Source organism: Tursiops truncatus, chromosome 20, assembly GCF_011762595.2.
Source record: "Tursiops truncatus isolate mTurTru1 chromosome 20, mTurTru1.mat.Y, whole genome shotgun sequence".
In the NCBI taxonomy this organism is placed as follows: Eukaryota; Metazoa; Chordata; class Mammalia; order Artiodactyla; family Delphinidae; genus Tursiops; species Tursiops truncatus.
The window spans coordinates 56,803,912-56,823,610 of record NC_047053.1 but is presented as its reverse complement, the minus strand read 5'-3'; the positions used below and the strand labels follow the sequence as shown (position 1 = coordinate 56,823,610).

Below are 19,699 nucleotides of genomic sequence, written 5' to 3'. Positions count from 1 at the left end.
GAGAGATGACCCTCAAAGGGAGGCATTCACTTGGCGTGGTCCACAGGCCAGGGAGGGAGTTTTCTTTCTGCACGAGGTTTTCGGCAGAGTCTCAACACTTATCCGAAGCCTCTAGAAACAGGTCACAGGCCCCTCATCCCCTCAGGGCACAGCAGCCAGGAGACCGTGCGGCGACCCACCCCCCACCCCCCAGCCACCATCAGCTCCCACCTCGCCGGCTCCGGGGGCTCTGGGGCTGAGGACGGGGTGCGTGGGGAAGCCCAGTCCCCTCTGCTCCCCACGCCACCCCAATCCGGCTTTCCAACAAGCAAAGGACTTTCTCCACAACAGGTCTCTGAATCCCTAAGGGGAAAGCCCAGCCGCCTCTCTTTGGGGAGCCATGAGCCTGGGACGCCCCCTTCTGGTGAAGTGTGGGGAGGGGACTGTCCCCAGAGCGAAGGGCGGGGCCTCTGAGGCTGAGGGGATGGAGGCCCCGTGTCCCCAGACACACAGACCCCCAGCTCGCCTTCTCTGCACCCTGGGGCCCCAGAGCCCTCGGCTGACGCAGACGTCACGGTCCGTCTTCCGTTTCCTAAAACTAGCAACGGGCAGCATTGTCTCCTCTAAGGATAAACGATTTCACAGCCTCCAGGGGGCCACTGATGGTCCCCTCCCCAGAGGGCCAAGGGACGAACGCCTGAGGACTCCTGGAGAAATGGCCCTGGTGGTCAATTGTCAAAAGGAGGAAAGTAAGCACATTCCCAAAACTCTGACAAAGGTAACGGGATTCTGTCTCTGTTTCCGCTGTGGCCCCAAAGACTGAGAATAAACCGGTAGGTGCCCACCACTCGCCCAAGTCCAGACAAGGTGCTGGACAGGTGTGCCCACCTGGTGGACCAAAAGGCATCCTTGCAGTCCAGCCTGTTGGGGAAGAGCGGTTGTGCCCTCTCTTCAGTTAAGTGAGGGGGTGTCACAGGGCCATTCAGGGGGCTTGGCTGTGCTCCAGAGTGAGAAGGGCAGGACTGGAGGAAAGTGAAGGTCAGCTGAGGCCACGAAGCAGAGGGGACGGAGGGAGGACCAGGTGCCCTGTTGGGGCAAAAGGATGCTGGCGTTGGAGGGGCTGCACTGAAGGGAGTGGCTGCAGCCATTTGAATCTCGCCCCAGGCAACCGGAGACGTGACCACAACTAAGATGTGGACCAGGGAACGCTCAAGGGCCCAGAGAGGTCCTCATGCAACCAGCAAGGGGACTCGTGGTCCCTTCTCACTATGGAAGCTGAAGCCAGAAAGCCCTCAAGGATCGAGGAAACCCCCCACCCAAGTAAGAGTCAGCAGGACGGGTGGTTTCTGCGTCAGTCAACTAAGTGCTTCCCTGTTCTCCCACCTCCCCGCTCCAGGGGCCAGAGGCTCCACAGTGAGCGGGAAAGGAGGAAAAGAAGCGCAGGGCAGACAAGAGGGAAGAAGCTGACCCCTGTCTCCGCAGCCCGGGCACCCCAGGCGGCCCAGCCCGGAGCAGCGCAGAGGCTGCAGGAAGGAAGGAGCTGGACCTCTGGACGAAGTGCTGAGTTTGCTCATTACGCTAACGTTTGAACTGCAAACAGAATTAGATCGAGATGGTTTTTGTCACCGACAGTGCTTGGAGGATTTGTTTTCTGAAAGGGACCAGAAAAGATACGGGACTCCCCAGAGCTTTCATTCAGGGTTAGGAAAAGAAAGAATGCACAGTGTAGGTTTAAAGGGAGAATGGGGGGCTTCCCTGGTGGCGCAGTGGTTGGGAGTCTGCCTGCTAATGCGGGGGGCGCGGGTTCGTGCCCCGGTCCCGGAGGGTCCTACGTGCCGCGGAGCAGCCGGGCCCGTGAGCCGTGGCCGTTGGGCCTGCGTCGTCTGGACCCTGTGCTCCGCAACGGTAGAGGCCGCAGCGGTGAGAGGCCCGCGTACCGCAAAAAAAAAAAATAAAAATAAAGGGAGAATGGGGTGTGTGTGTGTGTTGGGGGGGAAATACAGTTGTTTTCTTCTTGCACCCTATAAAGTTCTGAACAGTCAAAAAGTTACATGTGTCTCACCTCATTTTATGTATCTCCAAATAACCCTAGGAAGAAAGTCAAATGATCACCTTGGGTTCACAGAAATCAAGGAGCCGTCCCAAGCTGGAAAGGCGCAGGGGAGCTCAAGCATCTCCAACCCTACGCTCCACCGAGGACCCACAGACCCAACTTCCCCCGCTTCTCCTGAGCAAAAACAGAGCTCCACAGGTAAGCAGCTTTCCTACCCCCTTTCGTGGTGTTTGGCACCTCACAGGCATTGCATCTGAATGAATGAAAAGCCACCCAGCCATGGGACAGAGCATGGCTGCATTTCATAGATATTTACAAACTGTTTGGCTACCTAAAAACTAAATAGCATTCCAATCCTCTCCTGCCCCACCTCCTGCAGCCTCCCATTTTCCCATCCCCCAACCAAGCCAGTGTAACCATTCCAGTGTGGGAGTGCCTATGTGTCCACCAATATCCGTTCTCCCCACCTTCCTTCCCAGTATTAGAACCTCCGGAAGTTCAGCTGGCCACAAGCTGGACTGACGAAAGACTACAATTCCCAGCCTCCTTTGCACCCAGGTGTGGCCACGTGACCAAGTACAGGCCAATGGGAGGTGGGTGGAAATGACACCCTCCCCTCCTCTCTTCCCACTGTCTTCCAGGCATGACCACGGACATGGGGGTGGTGAATCAGCTTCAGTCACTACCCCAGGGCCGTGGTTGTCCACCTTGTCTGGACCTTGGGATCACCTGGGCAAAGGCTCTAAAACAGCCCTCTGATGCCAGGGCTCCACTTCCAGATTCTGACTTGATTGGACCAGAAGATTCTAATGTCCAGACAAGACAGAGAATAATCATACCAGCGCCGGGGGTGGGGGTGGGGTGGAGCAGCAAGGTGGAAACACCTCGGTCCCTGGATTTCCGCTCTTCCTGGGCGCGCACTCACCTGGGCCGCCTCCTGCCTTTGAGCAAGGATGTGACAGAGACAGAAACTCCTCCACGTGTGAACCACTGCCTCCCTTCCAGCGTTCTTTGTTACTGCTCTTTGGCCCGGACCTCACCTAGTCCAACCCGGGAATCCTCCAGTCTCCCATCATTGATGCTGGGAGCGTGTGGGCTTTGTTTCTCCGTGGGACCCTGGGGGCCTAGGAGTACAGCCGCCTAACACAAGTATGCAAGTCCAGGGTTGAAATCCTCCTGATTTCGAGACACACTGGCTGCTGGTAGGGTATGGATTTGCCTTTAATCTCACTGTAGACGAGCTTGGCAAGTAAAGGCATCAAATTAATTGGCCTGCTCGCCTTCCAAGAAAGATCTGGCCGATTTCACTTACTCTCTGGGAGAAATGTTTCCTTTCCCTTAGACGAGGGACTCTTGTGAGCCCCGAAGAGTGGATTCTGCAGAATCTAAGATGAGACACCCTTTCAGGGGTGAAGCATCTGTGTTCCCTGCAGGGGCAGTGAGTCGAGGTCTTGGGCACACACCTACCTGCGTTCATCTTTAGAGGCGTGCAGAGAGATGGCTCAGCGGCCCCAGTACTTATGGGCTAAATAAGGTAAGTTGTCTGAGGTTAAAAGCAAGTGAGGGGCTCCTACCTGCTAATTGGATTCTGATGAAGCTGACGATTAAAAGTGAAGAGAGCATGAGGGTTTGGCAAATCACTTCCTATCTTTTTTCCTATGAGGACTTTCCAGGCAACTTTTAAGAAATGTTTTATTCACCATGTAACCCTTAATCTCAACCCACTGTCCAATCCAAGTATGAGCCCAGCGGGACCCTTTGGGGCAACATTTCAGGGCTTTGGGCAGAAACCAATGGCAGTGTCGAGCAGCACAGGGCGTCACCCGTAACTCCTATTCCAGGGCTTCTCCACGGCGGCATTGACATTTTAGACCAGAACGTCTTCTGTCATGGGGTGTGGGCTGCCCCGTGCACTGTAGGATGTTTAGCAGCGTCCCTGGCCTCTGCCCACTCGATGCCGGGATCACTCCCCGCCCTAGTCATGGCGTCTGAAAATGTCTGCAGGCCCTGCTCAAGGTTCCCTGCGGGCAGAGCTGGACCCTGGCTGAGAACCGGTGCTCTAGATGAATTCCACGAATTGAGAAGTCACAGCTGAGTCCACAAGGGCTCAGCGCAGACTGCACCGATAGGGGGCGCTCCGTCAATGCTCGTTGGGGCTCCATCAAGGCGTGTGGAGTTAATAACTGGAGAAGAGGTGGGCGGGGCGCACCGAGGCGCAAACCTCCAGAAGTGCCTCCTATGTTCGTGCAGCGGACGTGAAAATGTGCGCTCAAGAGGCAAATGGACCGAGGGTCCCAATGGACCGAGGGTCCCCAGCACGTCCACACCACGGCCAGGCTGCCCACAGGGGCTCCCAGCCAATGACCTTGCTTGGTGGGGGTCCTAAGGCAGAACCATTCTCACAAGACACAGGCTCAAGGACACCCGGGCAGCCTGGCCAAAACTTTCTTGGAAATGTTCCGCTATCTGAGACTCCCTGCCCACCGCCTCCCCAGAGGTCAGCCCCGCACCACGGTCCAAGAGCCCTCACCCTGTTCTCCAGCCTCCACCCATCATCCTTCACAGGTGTCTCCCCCAGCAATCCCCTTGCCCACCTCATCCCATCTTGGCCTCTGCTTCTGGGGGGATCGGAGCACACCTGGCATTCTAGAAGGATGCCTTTCCCCAGCCTCCTCTTCCTGTGTGATGCCACAGCCTGGGGCTTCCTCCCGGGGCGGGGGGGGGGGGGGGGGCCGTTGATGAGAGCATCACATAAAAACCAGTTTAGACAGGGAGGGAGTTCTTTGAAGTGATTCAGTTCCCTTTGTCCAGAAAACCAAAGAAGACTTGAGATTATCTCATAAATAGCTAATAAAACCAGACACACACTAACATTCCAATCCAAAAACACTTTGACAAGGTAACCTTTTATCGGTTTTAAGGCGGCAAGTCAAGTCCTCTGGTCCACATGCCTTTCTTCTGACCAAGGGTCCGGGTCGAGGGAAGGGGTTGGCCAGGGGGAGCCCAGCCAGAGCACTCTTCTCCATCATCCAACCATCCTGTCTCTCCAGTCCCCAAATACGATCTTAATGCACTTTGGTTTAGAGCAAGCATGTCCCGCGGCCCCATCCAGCCGAGTGTGCAGGAGCGACTGCCTAGCCCGAGGCCCCGGGCTCAGCTAGCTTTGCCCTCGGCCAGGCTCTCCCAGGGGCAGATGACCTCCTTTTCTATGGCCTGGTCACTCCGTTCTCCTGTCCTCGTGTCCTCTGGGTCCACCAGGCAGGTCCCGCTCCCCGTAGGCACATCCATTTTGATCTGGAAGAAGCTTCAGGCACAAGAGGAAAGCAGGTGGGTGGGGATAGGAGGTCACCAAGTCCCCAGCTCACCCTGACATCCCTGAAGGGGCGTGGACACAGGTGCATTTGCCAAAGGCTGTGTGTGCAGGGACTGGCTGGGCGGATCCCTTTCATTGGGGAAGGAGGGAGACTTTCATTGGGGAAGGAGGGAGACTCCTATTTTCTTGCTGAATGAAGAATAATTCAGAAAATGCTTTACTTTCATTTTCAAGGGGCTTTTGAGTTTGTATGGCTTTGATGAATTCAGGATGTTCCTATAGAACATGCCGGGACTTAATCTCAGCCCCTTTAAACTGCCTTCTCATGAAGTGGTGGCCACTGAGAACAGAGGTTTTAAAAGCCCCAAGCCTGTATGTGTGGCCTGGCTGTGGCCACAAAGCTAGAACATTCCCTCAGCAGAGCCAGTTGGGAGGAATCAACAGATATGTTCGCCCTGGATCCTGACCCCTCCCCTCCCCCATCCCCAGATGCACAGTGCACAGCAGAAGCCGGATACTTGGGTATCCATGGCAACCTAGGACCTCAGCAGGCGCCTTCTTTCAACCAGACCTGGCAGGGCCCAATGCAGGAGCCTGTTGGTTGGTGCAAGGTTGCCCCCCCACCTGCTGTCTCCCCCCAAAACCAAATAAAGATGGGGGCTGATTCTTTGCTTTGCATTGTCTGTAACTTTTCTTTCTGCCCTGGTCCGGGAGCGATCAAGCGCCCCTCAGAGCTTCTGTTCTGCACCCAGGAGCTGCTTCGGGGCAGGGGGTCCTCAGAGGTGGGAACAGCAGCACCCACGATGGGGTTTAGAGGGGCTGCCCCTGCGCAGAGACTGGACACTGTCAGCACCCCTGCAGCCCCTCTGAGCCACCGGGCAGGTGTGTGCAGGAGGGGGTGGGGGAGGGGAGGGAGTGCGGGGCCCCAGCACCATCTGTGGGTCCCACTGCTGCCACTGAGCTTTCCGGCCCTTTAAAAAATGCGATGGATTCATTAGATTAACGTTTTAGGGGTGGAGCAGGGTGGGTGGAAGAGTATAAAAAGGGGAAAAGAAGATGGAAAAGAAAGACACTCTTCTCCTTTTCCTCAGAAAGACAGGAGAGGGCAGCACTGAATGTCTGGAAACTACCCAGAGGCCGAGGGGTTTAATGGGCCTGTGGGTTGTATCTGTTCTCCCAGAATCCTCCTTACCCAGCCCCCTACTGCCCCCCTAGCCCAGCCCCCACAGCCCCCAGACCACAGAGCCTCGGTCCTCACCAGACATCCACGCACACCCGCGCGTGCACACACAGACACACACACACATACACACCCCTCCATCACACACACACACACACACACACACACACACACACACACACCCTCCATCCTTACTTGGCTGCTCTCCGGGACCTCGGTCGTGGCAGCTGCCGGCCCGCCTCCCCCAGCGGCTGCACCTTCCCGTGGGGCACAGGGGGGCACCTGGGGGAGAGCCTGGCAAAGACCGGGGAGGCCAAACAGCCTCGTCTCAGGAACCGGCCGAGGGACAGGGCCACGCGGGCCTTGGGAGGGGCCCGGGGCCGCGGCTGGTCCGCGGAGGCCCCGCCGGTCTCAGCATCCGAGCGCCCGCGGGCGGCCTCCCGCTTCGGCTCCTCGCCCGGGGAGCCCTCCAAGGCCACCTTGATGGGCGAGGGGCAGACGGTGCTGCTGGGCCGCCGGAGGAAGCGGCCGGGCGAGGGGAAGGGCCTCCGCGGCGAGCGGCAGCGCGGGGAGCGGGGGCTGGACGGAGAGGGGGGCAGGGGGGCCCCGGTGTACACGGTCAGGTGAGGGCTGGGGGCCGCGCGCTGGTCCGGCTGCGGAGAAGGAGGGAGAGAGCGCGTAGTGAGCGGCGTGGCCGGTCCACGGCCCGCGGGCCGCGCTCGGCTGACTCAGCCACCTGGGCCGACGGCACGCCGCACACAGACCTCCCACCAAGGGGCCTGCCCGTCCCCAAGCCCTGGCCACGTCCCCAGGGCTGGGGTTTGCATCCCAGGGCACAGACGGTCCTTCTTCCAGGCCTGGGACACGGGGCGTGGCCAGGCTGGATTTCCAATCAGCCTGGGACTCCGCCCCCAACGAGCAACGCCTGCACCCACCGTCCATCATGCCCTCCCTGCTCCATCCTCGGGACCACCTGAAGTCGGGAGGCATCTAACACCCTTTTCACAGAGCAGCGGAGGTGCCAGGAGGAGAGCTGATCCTTCCAGGCCTAAGACCACCCGTCTTGTCCTGAGCCCCGACCCACGTCCGCGGGTCACCCCTGGGGATGACTGCGCCCACCCTTTCCCATGCCCTTCCCCGCAGGCAGCGCAGCAGGACCTGGACCTTCCGCGGAGAAGGAGCCTGGAAACACAGACAAGGAGGTTATCGGTGGGGAAAGGGGAAGTAGGTCAGCAGATCAGCCTCCCTGGGCCACGGGGGCCGACCAGGGGGCAGCAGCGTGGGGTCAGGCAGGCTGTCGGGAAGGAGCCCGAGAGCTTCATCTGAGCTAACGGCAGAAGCGAGAATCCGAATCCTCAGCAGGAAAGCTCTCTGCTCTCACCTCTCCTCGGCCTGCTTTGTGTCCCCCCTGTCACCCCGAAGGCCTGCCCTGGCCATGTGCCACATCAAAGCCCAGTGTGGATGGAGCTGGGGGCTGTGCTGGTCCTGGCGGGGAGAGGGCTCCTGGGACAGCTGGACCGACACTGCCTCCAAGAGAGAAATGCCTCCAGGGAAGAAAAACCCTCTTTGAAACTGTCACAGCCACACAGGTGTCCCGCCTAGAGGGAGCCACCTGCCCCCGGGGGCCTGGGCACTGCCCTGGGGCCCAAGGAGGGCAGCTCCGGGCGCTGAGCTGGAGTCTGCTGGCTTCTGGGGAGTGTGCTGGTCCCGACCTGAAGAGGGAAGGGCACATCCGAGAACAGCCCTGAGAGGAAAAGCAAGGCCAGGGGGCCACAGGGACCTTTGCCGCCGGGGTTGGGGAGGGCGGTCTCCACTCTCTCCCACCGGCTCCCTGAAGCTCAAGCAACACTCGGTTCTGAAACAGCAGCTCGGAGGCACTGATGCTGTTCCACTGCTCAGACAGGCCGACAAACCAGAGCTGAGGCCGGAGCCGAGGCCACTGGGTTATTACACTAATCATCATCGTGATTATTGCTAACACGCAGTGACAGCTTAGCAAATGTGAGTTTCTGGGCTGAGCACTTTATGTGGACTATTGCATTTATCTCCCAGAGCCACTCGGTGAGGAGTCAACTCTTATTATGCCCATTTTACAGATGAGGAAACCAAGGCTTCCAGAAGCCAAGCCCCAGGAATGCGGGAACGGTGAGCAGATTTTGCAAAACCATGCTCACTGGCTCCGTCGTTTGCGTGTGTCACGCCAGCCGGATGTCTCAGTGCAGGCTGCAGGTCAGAATCACGCAGGGTGCCCGTTACAAATGCAGATCCCAGGCCCACCCCAGCCCACTGGAGGAGAACCTCATGGGGGGCACTCAGGGAAAGCAAAGTCTGTCTCGCAAACTTTGCTTGTGAGAAGGAGATGCTCTGCAAGTAAGCAAGACCCAGTAAGTTCGCAGAGCTGTGCACTGCGCTTCCGACACCTGTGTCCTACAGGGCACAGTCTGCAAAGGAGAAAAACAAGAGGGATGGCTGGGCCCTGATGAAGGGTTTGGGAGGTGACTGTCAGGTGTACGGCCCTGCAGTTTATGAAGCACTTACGATGTGCCAGGTGCGCAAAGCATCTATTACCACCCCATTTTAGAGACCAGAATACTGAGGACCGTCCCCATGCTCCCACCACAAACCAGTGAGTGTGGAACACAGAACTCTAAGGGGGCACCAAGATGCCCGCCCCTGCCCTTCAGGATGGGTGTGAGCTGTGGATGCCACGGGGCAGTCATCCCCAAGGTCAGGCTATGGCATACGGCATCGGTGACTCTAAAAGGAATTATCCCAGCGACCCTGATCTCATCACCTGATCCCTTCAAATCTGAGTCTGGAAGCCAGAGAGACAGAAGTCAGAGAGGTGCGGAGCACGATTAGGAATTCAACGAGGGAGGAGTTCATGGTTGGCTTGGAAGATGGAGGGTGGGGAGCGTGCAGCAAGGAGTTCGGGCGGCTTCTGGAAGCTGAGAGCAGCCCTCAGCTGACAGCTGGCAAAAAAAATGGGGCCCTCAGTCCCATGACAAGAGACGGAATCCTTCCAACAACGTGGAAGAGCCTCCAGAGGAGAACACACACAGCCTTGCAACACCTTGACTGTGTACCCTGAACAGAGACACCTGCCCAGTCTCACCTGGCCACCTATGAGCCGGTAAATGGTGCTTGTTGGTGCTAATTTGTCCCTTGGGGATCGCTAACTAATACAGTGACCAAATGAGACTCTGACTCCAGGTCCGTGTAACCCCAAAGGCTTTGCTTTTCCTACTGATCCACGCTGCCAGCCCATAGCCTGGGGGTTTTGTATGGGACTTGGGGTCCTGGGCCAAAACGCCAACCTAGGAACCAGGCTTTATTCAGAGAGATGGAGAGCCATCGAGTTAAGCGAGGACACACCCACCCCCAGTTCATTACCTTAAATCCCACTCACTCAGAATTTGCGGTCAACTCCTGCTATAATCCTCACTTTACAGATAAAAAAACAGAGGCTCATGGAGATGATGCAGCTCGACCAAGACGATACAGCTTAGGACAGCCAAGCCCCGCCACATCCCCCCGCCCAATTCTGGCCCTTCCTCTCCACCCCACTCCTCCGCCTAGCACCTGCTTTATTCCAGGATGAATGACAGGACACGTTAGGAAGGTGGCTACTGTCCTGCTTCACTTACCTGGCCTGATAAAGTCCCTTCTTCTGGGCAAACAGGCATCAGCCCGACTGGCCCTGGACACTCTGAGCAAGATGCCTTTTTCTACACACTCCCACCGCGACCCTGGCCCCTCCCATACCCACCACGGGTGTGAAGCAGCAAAGCAGCAGCGTGCGAGGCACGTGGCAAAGAAATGACACAACACAGACACAGTGAAGCAGTGCTTGGCTTTGTTTTGTGCTGCTGTTTTATTCTGCTGCAGAAGGAGCATGACACGGAGCGCGTTCGGTGGCACGAGAACACGAGCACAGGCTTTCAATGAAAAGCAAAGCAGATGATGCAGAGACGCGACTCACTTTCCGTACAGAAACTGGCTGAGAATTTGCAGGAGACCCTGTGGCCACTTCCTGAGAGCAGGTAGGTGGAGAGGGCCACCTTCCGGGGGCCACATGCCATGCACCAGCCCCCCCTTCCCAGCCCCTCTCACTCACCCTTTCCCTGCTGCCCCCAAAAGCGAATGAGCACAGTTGGCCCCGTGGGGAAAAATCCATGTGGGCGAACACCCCATTTCTCCTACCGGTCAGCTCATCTGCCACCGCCCAGCACAAGACCTTCCCATCTTGAACAGACAAAACTGGGGACCCATGGACTGACCAGTCACTACGCTGCTGCTGGTCAGCCCTCTCCTAGGAACTGCAGACACACGACGTGACATCAATTCCCCACTCTCTTCCCCTCAAATATATCCTAATGGTCCCTGGAGAGCTAGACTCTGCGAGAGAAGAGAAAGTAAGATGGTTTGGGTCAACAAGCCTTTAAATACACCTCAGGAAATGCCCTAAAGAATAATGAACCACTGTACTGGGCAACACTGACAAATGCAAGGAAGAACAAGCTTACTTTAAGACCATGAAGCTACTAGGGTTGGTGATGATGATACTGATGACAACAATGACGACAGTGATGGCGATGATGGTGATGATGCTGATGATGGTGACGATGGTGACGGTGATGATGGCGGTGGTGATGGTGATGACGGTGATGATGGTGATGGTGTTGGTGATGATGATGGTGATGGTGATGGTGTTGATGGTGATGATGATGGTGGTAACGGTGATGATGGTGGTGATGGTGATGGTGTTGGTGATGATGATGGTGATGGTGGTGGTGATGGTGATGATGGTGATGGTGTTGGTGATGATGATGGTGATGATGGTGATGATGATGGTGGTGATGATGGTGGTGATAGTGATGATGGTGATGATGATGGTGGTGATGGTGATGGTGATGATGATGGTGATGGTGATGATGGTGGTAATGGTGATGATGATGGTGGTGGTGATGGTGATGATGGTGATGACGATGATGACGGTGGTGATGGTGATGATGGTATGATGGTGATGATGGTGGTGATGGTGATGGTGATAATGGTGTTGATGGTGGTGATGATGATGATGGTGATGGTGGTGATGATGATGGTGATGGTGATGATGGTGGTGGTGATGATGGTGGTGATGGTGATGATGGTGGTGATGATGGTGGTGATGGTGATGGTAAGGATGATGGGGATGATGGTGGTGATGGTAATAATAATGATGGCTGTGATGACGACCACGGCAGCTGGCATTTACTGAGCACTTATGTGCCAGGCATTTTCCTAAGCACTCTGCTCCCTAGCCCTTGTATTTCCACTCAACCCTCACAACAAAAGCAGTCTTTTCTCTAAAAGCCAAGCCTGAAAATGAATCCTGGTACCTTACGGCATAACTTACATTCTAGCATCAGATATACACCACATGGGTGGAGAAACTCAAGCTGTTTACAATACGGCATTAGTGGAATTAAGATGGTGCCTAAGTACGTGGCAGGATAGAGAATATCATAGTAATTTAAATGTATCAATACTATTGTCCAAATAAATACTATTTTTACACCATTTGAGATTCAGATGGACCCTGTGGGGCTACTGTTAGTGCATCAAAGCTGGCAGGAGCAGATACCAGTGGCTGGAGTCTAGAAGCAGACACACTTCCAAAACCTCAAAACTGGGTAGGGCTCCTTTCTACCAAACATGAGAATTTCCTGGTGGATCCCCCTCGACCCCCCAGGCCAGACAATTCCCCCCCATCTCTGTGCTCCGCTAGTGTGTTGCACACCACCCAGCCTATGTCGCCTCCATGTACCCTTGTCAGCCCCTTGAGGGCAGAGAACACCTCGTCCATTTTTGCATCTGTGCCATGGGCTCTCACACAAAACAGGTGTTTAAAATACATTTGTGGATGGAGATGAAGAGGTACAAACTACTAGGTATAAAAGAAATGATACTAGGATGTAACGTACAGCACAGGGAATATAGCCAGCGTTTTATAATAAGTTTAAGTGGAGTATAATCTATAAAAATATTGAATCACTGTTGTATACCTGAAACTAATATAATATTGTAAACCAACTATACTTTAATAATAAAAAATATGTAGAATACACTTGTGGAACACATCCAGAAGTGAAGCCATGTGTCATCTCCCTTCCTTCAGAAGGGTAATGTGGAAGCACTCATCCGTCCAATAAGGAACGATAACCTACTTTGTTGACATGTCTGTGCCTCTCCTTTGACTGGGGATTCTTGTGTGTCTGACACTGAGACGGTTTCCATCAATGCGTCTGACACAGAGCACTGGGCACTCTGCAGGAGGATGACAGGCACATGAAGCAGACACGTCTCATGAGTGAGGAGTGGGCTGGTGAATCGTTGAGTCAAAGATGAACAAGACATACTCTGTGTCCTGAAGAATTCAAGGTGCATTTCAACTCTCCCACCACCCTACCACCATTTTGCTAGGTGTGTAACCTCAGCTCATACAGGGGTAACTAGGATGGAGGGCAAATACCTCCAGTTCCATGCTTCTCCAACTTTCCCACGGAAGTAGGCCAAACAGCAGGAGAACTGGGCAGCCATGCTCTCCCAGGAGTCTGAGGGCAAAAGCCCGAGTCCACCACAGCCAGGCATGAGATATCTTTGATGTCTCAGCTTTTATCTTAAAAAATTCATGTACAGCTTGCAGTCTAATTCGTAATATATTCATGATTATTTTAATGTGAAATTTAAAAAACTATCTAACTTCCCTCCCATTGCAAATCTTCAAGTAAAATTGATGGCCCAGGCTGGGTATGCTCCTGGAATTCACTGACTCTGGTTTGAGAAACATGGATCTGGTCCCAACCCCTCATTTCAAAAATTATGAAGCAGAGAGGTGAAGTGACCTGCTCAGGACCACATGGCTAGCGACAGAATGAGGACAAGAGCCTAAGAGGCCTTGTCCAAACCCAGGGCTCTTTCCACCCACCATCCATCCATCCATCCATCCATCCATCCATCCATGTATGTAATATGTTTATGCAGAATTCACTAGGTATAAAGCATCAGGTTCCAAATAGTGAGTGAGATACGGTCCCTTCCCTCATGTCACTCAGTTTACAATGGCTCATCACCTGAAATTTCTGCTTGAGGCGCTCCCCCTGAGTTGGAGGACTCCAGCATTCTTCAAAAGAGAGATGAACCAAGCATCTCTGTAGTTGCTCTTCCAGAGTGTAAACTAGGCTATGACTGGGGAAGACGGGGAGAGTAATAGAATCCCTTTGCTAACGTGAAACCAAGAGCCTCAAACCTCTTACAATGGCCTGGAAAGCCCGCAATGGCCTGCCTGCCCACCTCTTGGACCTCATCTTGTACCACTGCCCCTTTGTCTACCAGGCTCCTTTCATCTGGCCTTTCAGTCTGAGCCATTTCCCACCTCTGGGCCTTTGCTCATGCAGCTCCCTCTGCCTGGAAAGTTCTTCCTGCCTCACCTGCACTCCTTCTATGGCCAAATCTTTTTCATCCTCTGCTTATCCGCCGCCACCTCAGAAAGTCCCCGAGTCCACACACGCGGCATCCTCCCTACTACGGCACTGTGTGCATTAAAGCACATTCTATGGGTTTTATCAGATTTTTGTTTGAGTTGCCGATTACAAGGATGGCCTCAGTTCTTCAGCCCTCCACATCTCCCTGTCTTTTGTTAGGAGGCTTTGAAATTTCTCTCACTGAAGAGGTAGAATCGATTTCCCCAGCCCTTGATTCTAGGCTGGATTTGTGACTTGCTTTGGTTATTAAGATGAGGCACCAGTTCCAGGCCTTCATCTCAAGAATCTTATGTGCTTCCCCCGACTCCCTTGCAATTTTGCCATCCTCATAGGATCATGCCCAGGCCAGGCTGTTGAAGGATAAGAAACATGTGAGCAGAATCCTTCAACTCATCCCGGCCTAGGCTGCCACAGATCAACCCTCACCAGGTGTGGGAAGGAGCCCCACCAAGATCAACAGAACCACAAAGATGACCCCATATGCATAAGCCATGAACACTTATTCTTCTATACCACTCCAGTTGTGTGTTTGCTTGTTACACAGCAGCAGCTACCTGATACACTTGGCTTCCTTATTTTTGTGTCAGTCCTGGACTATAAGCTCCATGAGGCAGGGAACATGTCTATTTTATTCACCAATGCCTGGCACATAATAGGTGCTCAGTTAATTTGCTGAGTGAGTCTTTTTGATGTAGAAGGTCGGTACCTGCTCATCCACTTGCTTTATCTCTTTTGCATTCTTACACAGGTGTACAGGAGCAAACCCAACTTCAGGAATTACCTTTAGGCCTCCAAGATCAGAGCTGGAACTATCCTGACCACCCCACCCCCCACCCCTGACCCCAGGCTGGCCTAACCTAAAGCTATGGAGGAGGGAAGCACCAACATCTAGGTAATATCCCAAAGAGTACTATCTTTGACCCTGACTCATTTTGAAAATGTCACAGGCCTCTAACCATCCCTCCTCCCATGAATGAAGACATCGGCCCCTTCGTCCTTTAACCAAAAAGATGCTCCATTTTACCTGGACTTCTCTGGAGGCCTCTGGCCTAAGGCCTTCATTCCTACAAGCTACTAATTCCCCTGGCATCATGTAAAAGGGGGATGGGGAGGCAAAAGCGAAGGAGAGAGCCCGCCAACCCTCAAAACTTAGGACTAAGAACAAGCTCAAAAGAAATGTCTCAGCAGAGTTTCTCCAGGCAGGTGTGACAGAGGGGCCCCAGGAAAGGGCATCTACAGCGGAGCCCTGCAGCCAGCCCCTGGCTGGGGCGCTCCGTCCCCGTTGCTTTAGAGGCAGAGTCTAAATTGGAGAGACGGGAGGAGGAGCTTCTGGACGCTACTGGAAACAAACACGCGGAACGACGCCCTGGGGGTAGTTAACCACGCCCTTCTCGCCAATGGCGGTTCACGAAGCAGCTTTTCTCTCTGGTTCTCACCCCCAAGGACTCCGGAGGGTAAGACAGGCGATGTCACAGCAACGGAGTCAGGTGCAGCCCCCCTCTCCCCCCTCCCCCGTGCCCGCCCGGCCCCTTGGCGATCTGGAGGGATAGGAGGAAGCCCAAGACAGGGGTCCGAGGAGTCGGGGGTGACCCCGACTGGCCCACCGCCCCCTGAACGGGGCGCAGAGCCCTCTAGACTCTCCCCCACCCCCAGGAATAAATAAGTAACTGTGCATTTATTTGGGAGGCAGCTCTTTTCTGAGTTGGCTCCTGCGATCCAGTTTGCTCATGACCTGGGTGATGTCCACCGTGTTGGCCGCTTCCCGAGCCTTGGCTTCTTCTTCCAGCTGCCTGAGGATGACGGGGCTTGGGCTGGAGCGCAGGGTACGCCGCATGAACCGGAGGCTCGAGCTGAAAGGGAGGAGAGAACAGTGGCTGGTGGAGGGCCACGCGCTCCCCGAAGCGACACTGGCACACCTGGCGGGAGGTGAGGCCGGACTCCGGATCGGCCCCTTATCCCCGCGGGGAACCTCACGGGGGGCCCTCAGAGGCACATCCAGCCATGGCTCTTTTCTCCCCGCTGGGAGGATGGGACCAGACTGAGGACCAGCTGCCATCATATCTTAGGCTTAGACGCGGCCAGGAAGACTCAGATGGTGCCAAGTACAGACTACCGTTCATGAGGTTTAGAAATCAACGAGGCATCTTATCTTCCTGGAGGCCCTTCCAGAAAGAAGCGGACAAGGAGGGTCTGGATACTGGAAACCCAGGGGCTCTGGCCCCCAGGGAGAATTGGAACGCTTGTTTTCAAAAGCCAAGGTTCTGGGGCTTCCCTGGTGGCGCGGTGGTTGAGAGTCCGCCTGCCGATGCGGGGGACACGGGTTCGTGCCCCGGTCCGGGAGGATCCCACGTGCCGCGGAGCGGCTGGGCCCGTGAGCCATGGCCGCTGAGCCTGCGCGTCCGGAGCCTGTGCTCCGCAACGGGAGAGGCCACAACAGTGAGGGGCCCGCGTACCGCAAAAAAAAAAAAAAAAAAAAAAAACCACAGAAGCCAAGGTTCTAAAAAGGAAGGAAAGAGCGGGGCCATCGAAGAGCGAGCCTGCACGGGCAGAGCAAGGGGACGGGTCCTGAAGAGGGCTGAGCAGGCGTGCGATGTGCGCCTGCACCAGACCCGGCGGACCCTTCCTCCAAAGCACTGTGCGCATGCGCGAGCCGTCAGCCCCCTTCAACAAAAGCCAATCGTGGATCCCCGACCCCAAACTCTCCACCACGACCTCGGGAGCCACGACAAAGCTCTGAGTGAGGCAGGCGATGGAAAGCAGGCTTGGAAAATGAGCATTTCAGCAGCAAGGGGAGACTTAAAACCTAGGACCTCCCCAAATTTCAGGACCACGTAAGCCCCTGGAACTCTAGCATCCACCCTAGGGAGGAAGAGGGCTCCCCTACCCGTAAGTCAGGGCTCCCACCAGCCCTGCCTGCCTGGAGCTCCATTTAACTTGTTCTGGAAAAATTAAGTTTTGTGCGCTGTCTCACGCCTGAGAGTCACGGGGCAAACTCATACCCGCCCTGCCATCCCCACAGAGTTCCAGGCCGGGCTTCCCACGTCCCACGGAGGTGTTCTCACTCGCGGTAGCGGTGACAGCATCACCGGACAGCGGTACCCGACCTCACAGCCGAGCACTGCACCTGTGGTCTAGGGCCGTCCCAGCCAAGCACCCGGATGCCCCACAAAAGATCTCAGCTGATTTCTCAGGTCTGTGCCAACTTAAAAAAACATCTGGAGAGAGACATGCGAAGCTCTCCTCCCTTCCCGCCAACTTAAAAAGCATCTGGAGAGAGACATGCGAAGCTCTCCTCCCTTCCCGCCAACTTAAAAAGCATCTGGAGAGAGACATGCGAAGCTCTCCTCCCTTCCCCACTACTTCCTGGCAGAACTTCTGGAGCTATTATGACCCTTTCTTGTGGCTTAAAGAAAAGCTTTCAAGTCCCCAGGGACACTGAACTCCCTTCCTTACCCCGTGAACCTAGAAGAATAGCACCACAAAGACCTCCTTTCTCTCCTTTTCATAACAGGGCCATTATCCTCAAGAATGAAACCAAGTTGGGTTTTTTTTTAAGCTCCTTTGACAAAGGCTCTGGTCCAACCACCCCTCTTTTGAATTGACTGGAGACTCTGGAAAAAGAGCCCAGCGTGGGCTGAGCTGGCAAACGGGGCGGGGAACATCTACTAAGGGGGGGCCGGGGGAGGGGCGGACAGGACATGCGCTGGCGCTGGGAAAACCTCCGCCAAAGTCCTGCGTCTTTGTTCAAGCTGCCGTTTGGATACTCTTTTGAATCTTCAGTCCCTGTTGAGTTTTCTTTTTCCCCAAAAAAAGGAGCTCAAACTGCCCCTCAGAACATTTCATCCTTTGCCCAAGGGCTCTGCCAGATGGGATAGGCTCCATATCTCCAATGAGGAAGGTGAGAATGAACAAAGAAGGGCGTCCCCCCGGCTCAGCAAGAATACTTAGCGTTTCCCTGTACATTTTCCTTAAGAGTCTATATTTTTCCTGGGGTGCAGTCTGCTCTCCTCTCCACGGTCCTAGGCCATTACAAAGGACATTACCAGGATGTAGCTAAGTTAATTCCTACACATCAGTTTGGAGGCGGAGAAGCGTAGCAATTAAAAAGCCAATGAGATGCTTCCATCTGTAATAAAGGTCATTATCCCAGCCCATAATCAAAACTCTGTGAAACCAGTGTTAGGGAAACAGAAGTTACTGGCAGTAATTACTGTCTGCATCTTGCCAGCGTGATTTCAGAGCATGGTGAGAAATACTTCCCAGTCCCCAATATTTTCATCCAGCAAATATCTTGATAACAGCCGTGTGGCTGAAAGAGACCCTCCTTTCCCTGTGAACAAAGCAGCAGGCCATGAGTGGCTGCAGCCCCTTCCACTTGCCTTCTCTTGGTCGTTTCCTGAGGTTCAACTGCTCTGGCCAGCATTTCCTTATAGACTGGGGATTTCAAGTAGCGGGCGTAAGAGTCCTAGCGGGAACAAGAGAAAAACAGTTATCATGAGAGGGAAAGTGTCACATCAAACGAATCCACTGGCCGTTTCCCCAGCCTTCCCTCAGCAGTGAGATTGCAAAGTGAAGAGGATGTGTATCCTTGTGTGCAAGGCATTCAGATGCGTGTCTAAAGCCACGGTGCTCAGGTGTGGTCCCCATGCCGGCAGCAACCATTTCCCTGGCCACTTGCTAGAAATGCACCCTCTCGGAGACCCGGGGAGTGGGACATGCTGGGTCTTGGCCAGATGCTGCCGCCCCTCACGCTAGAGAACCTTGGTCCACAGCCGCCCCCAAAGAATCTCGAGGGCTCTCCAGCGAAGTACGCACGAAACAGCAGACCCCTGCTTCCAACCTTGCCCACCCGCTACCTCCACTTCGAAGCCCACTCACAAGCCCTTCTCCCCTGAATTTCAGTAGAAAGGCAAGAGGATACCAAACCCAGCTCAACCTAAAACAGCCCCAGGCTCAGACTCCTCTTGTGTGGCTGTTTGCTGGGACCCTCGGCAGGTCCAGGGAAGCCGCTTCCTGAACGCCTGCTCCCCACAAGCCGACTGCAAACTCTAGTCGTAACATACATGGGACAAAGCCCACAGAAACATCTAGGAGAATTTCTCAACGACCAATTGAGAATTTAAAAAAATTTATTGAAACGGTACCATTCTAAAGACTAAGTAGTAGCAGTCAAGGTCATGAGAACTGTGGACAGAAGACCTAAACAGACATTTCTCCAAAGAAGACACACAGATGGCCGACAGGGACATGAAAAGCTGCTCCACGTCGCTAATCATTAGAGAATGCAAATCAGGACCACCGTGAGGTATCACCTCACACCGGTCAGAATGGCCATCCTCAAAAAGTCTACAGATAACAAATGCTGGAGAGGGCGTGGAGAAAAGGGAACCCTCCTACACGGTGGGGGGAATGTACATTGGTGCAGCCACTATGTCATGACGGTCTATGCGACGACTGCAGAGTGAGAAGCCTTAAGAAGGCACGCAGGGGCTCCCCTGGTGGCACAGTGGTTGGGAGTCCACCTGCCAATGCAGGGGACACATGTTCGAGCCCTGGTCCGGGAAGATCCCACATGCCGCGGAGCAACTAAGCCCGTGCTGCCACAACTACTGAGCCTGCGCTCTAGAGCCCGCGAGCCACAACTACTG

The 19,699-nt window shown here is 54.8% G+C and overlaps 1 protein-coding gene across 2 annotated transcripts in view; it reads right to left on the bottom strand.

The window, feature by feature from the left end:
* Positions 1-4,916: 4,916 nt before the first annotated feature.
* The window catches only part of RGS9 (regulator of G protein signaling 9), a 64,985-nt gene continuing 50,202 nt past the window's right edge, over positions 4,917-19,699 (bottom strand). Inside the window, exons 16-19 of one of the 2 annotated variants that reach the window (XM_073798383.1) lie at positions 18,431-18,516; positions 15,784-15,901; positions 6,721-7,178; positions 4,917-5,336 (exon numbers count right to left, since the gene is read on the bottom strand). In XM_073798383.1, the coding sequence (XP_073654484.1) occupies positions 5,186-5,336; positions 6,721-7,178; positions 15,784-15,901; positions 18,431-18,516 (813 nt within the window). In that variant the 3' untranslated portion in view covers positions 4,917-5,185. Of the gene's footprint in view, positions 5,337-6,720; positions 7,179-15,684; positions 15,902-18,430; positions 18,517-19,699 lie in introns of those variants that run through there. The other variant, XM_073798384.1, reaches the window with a different exon arrangement.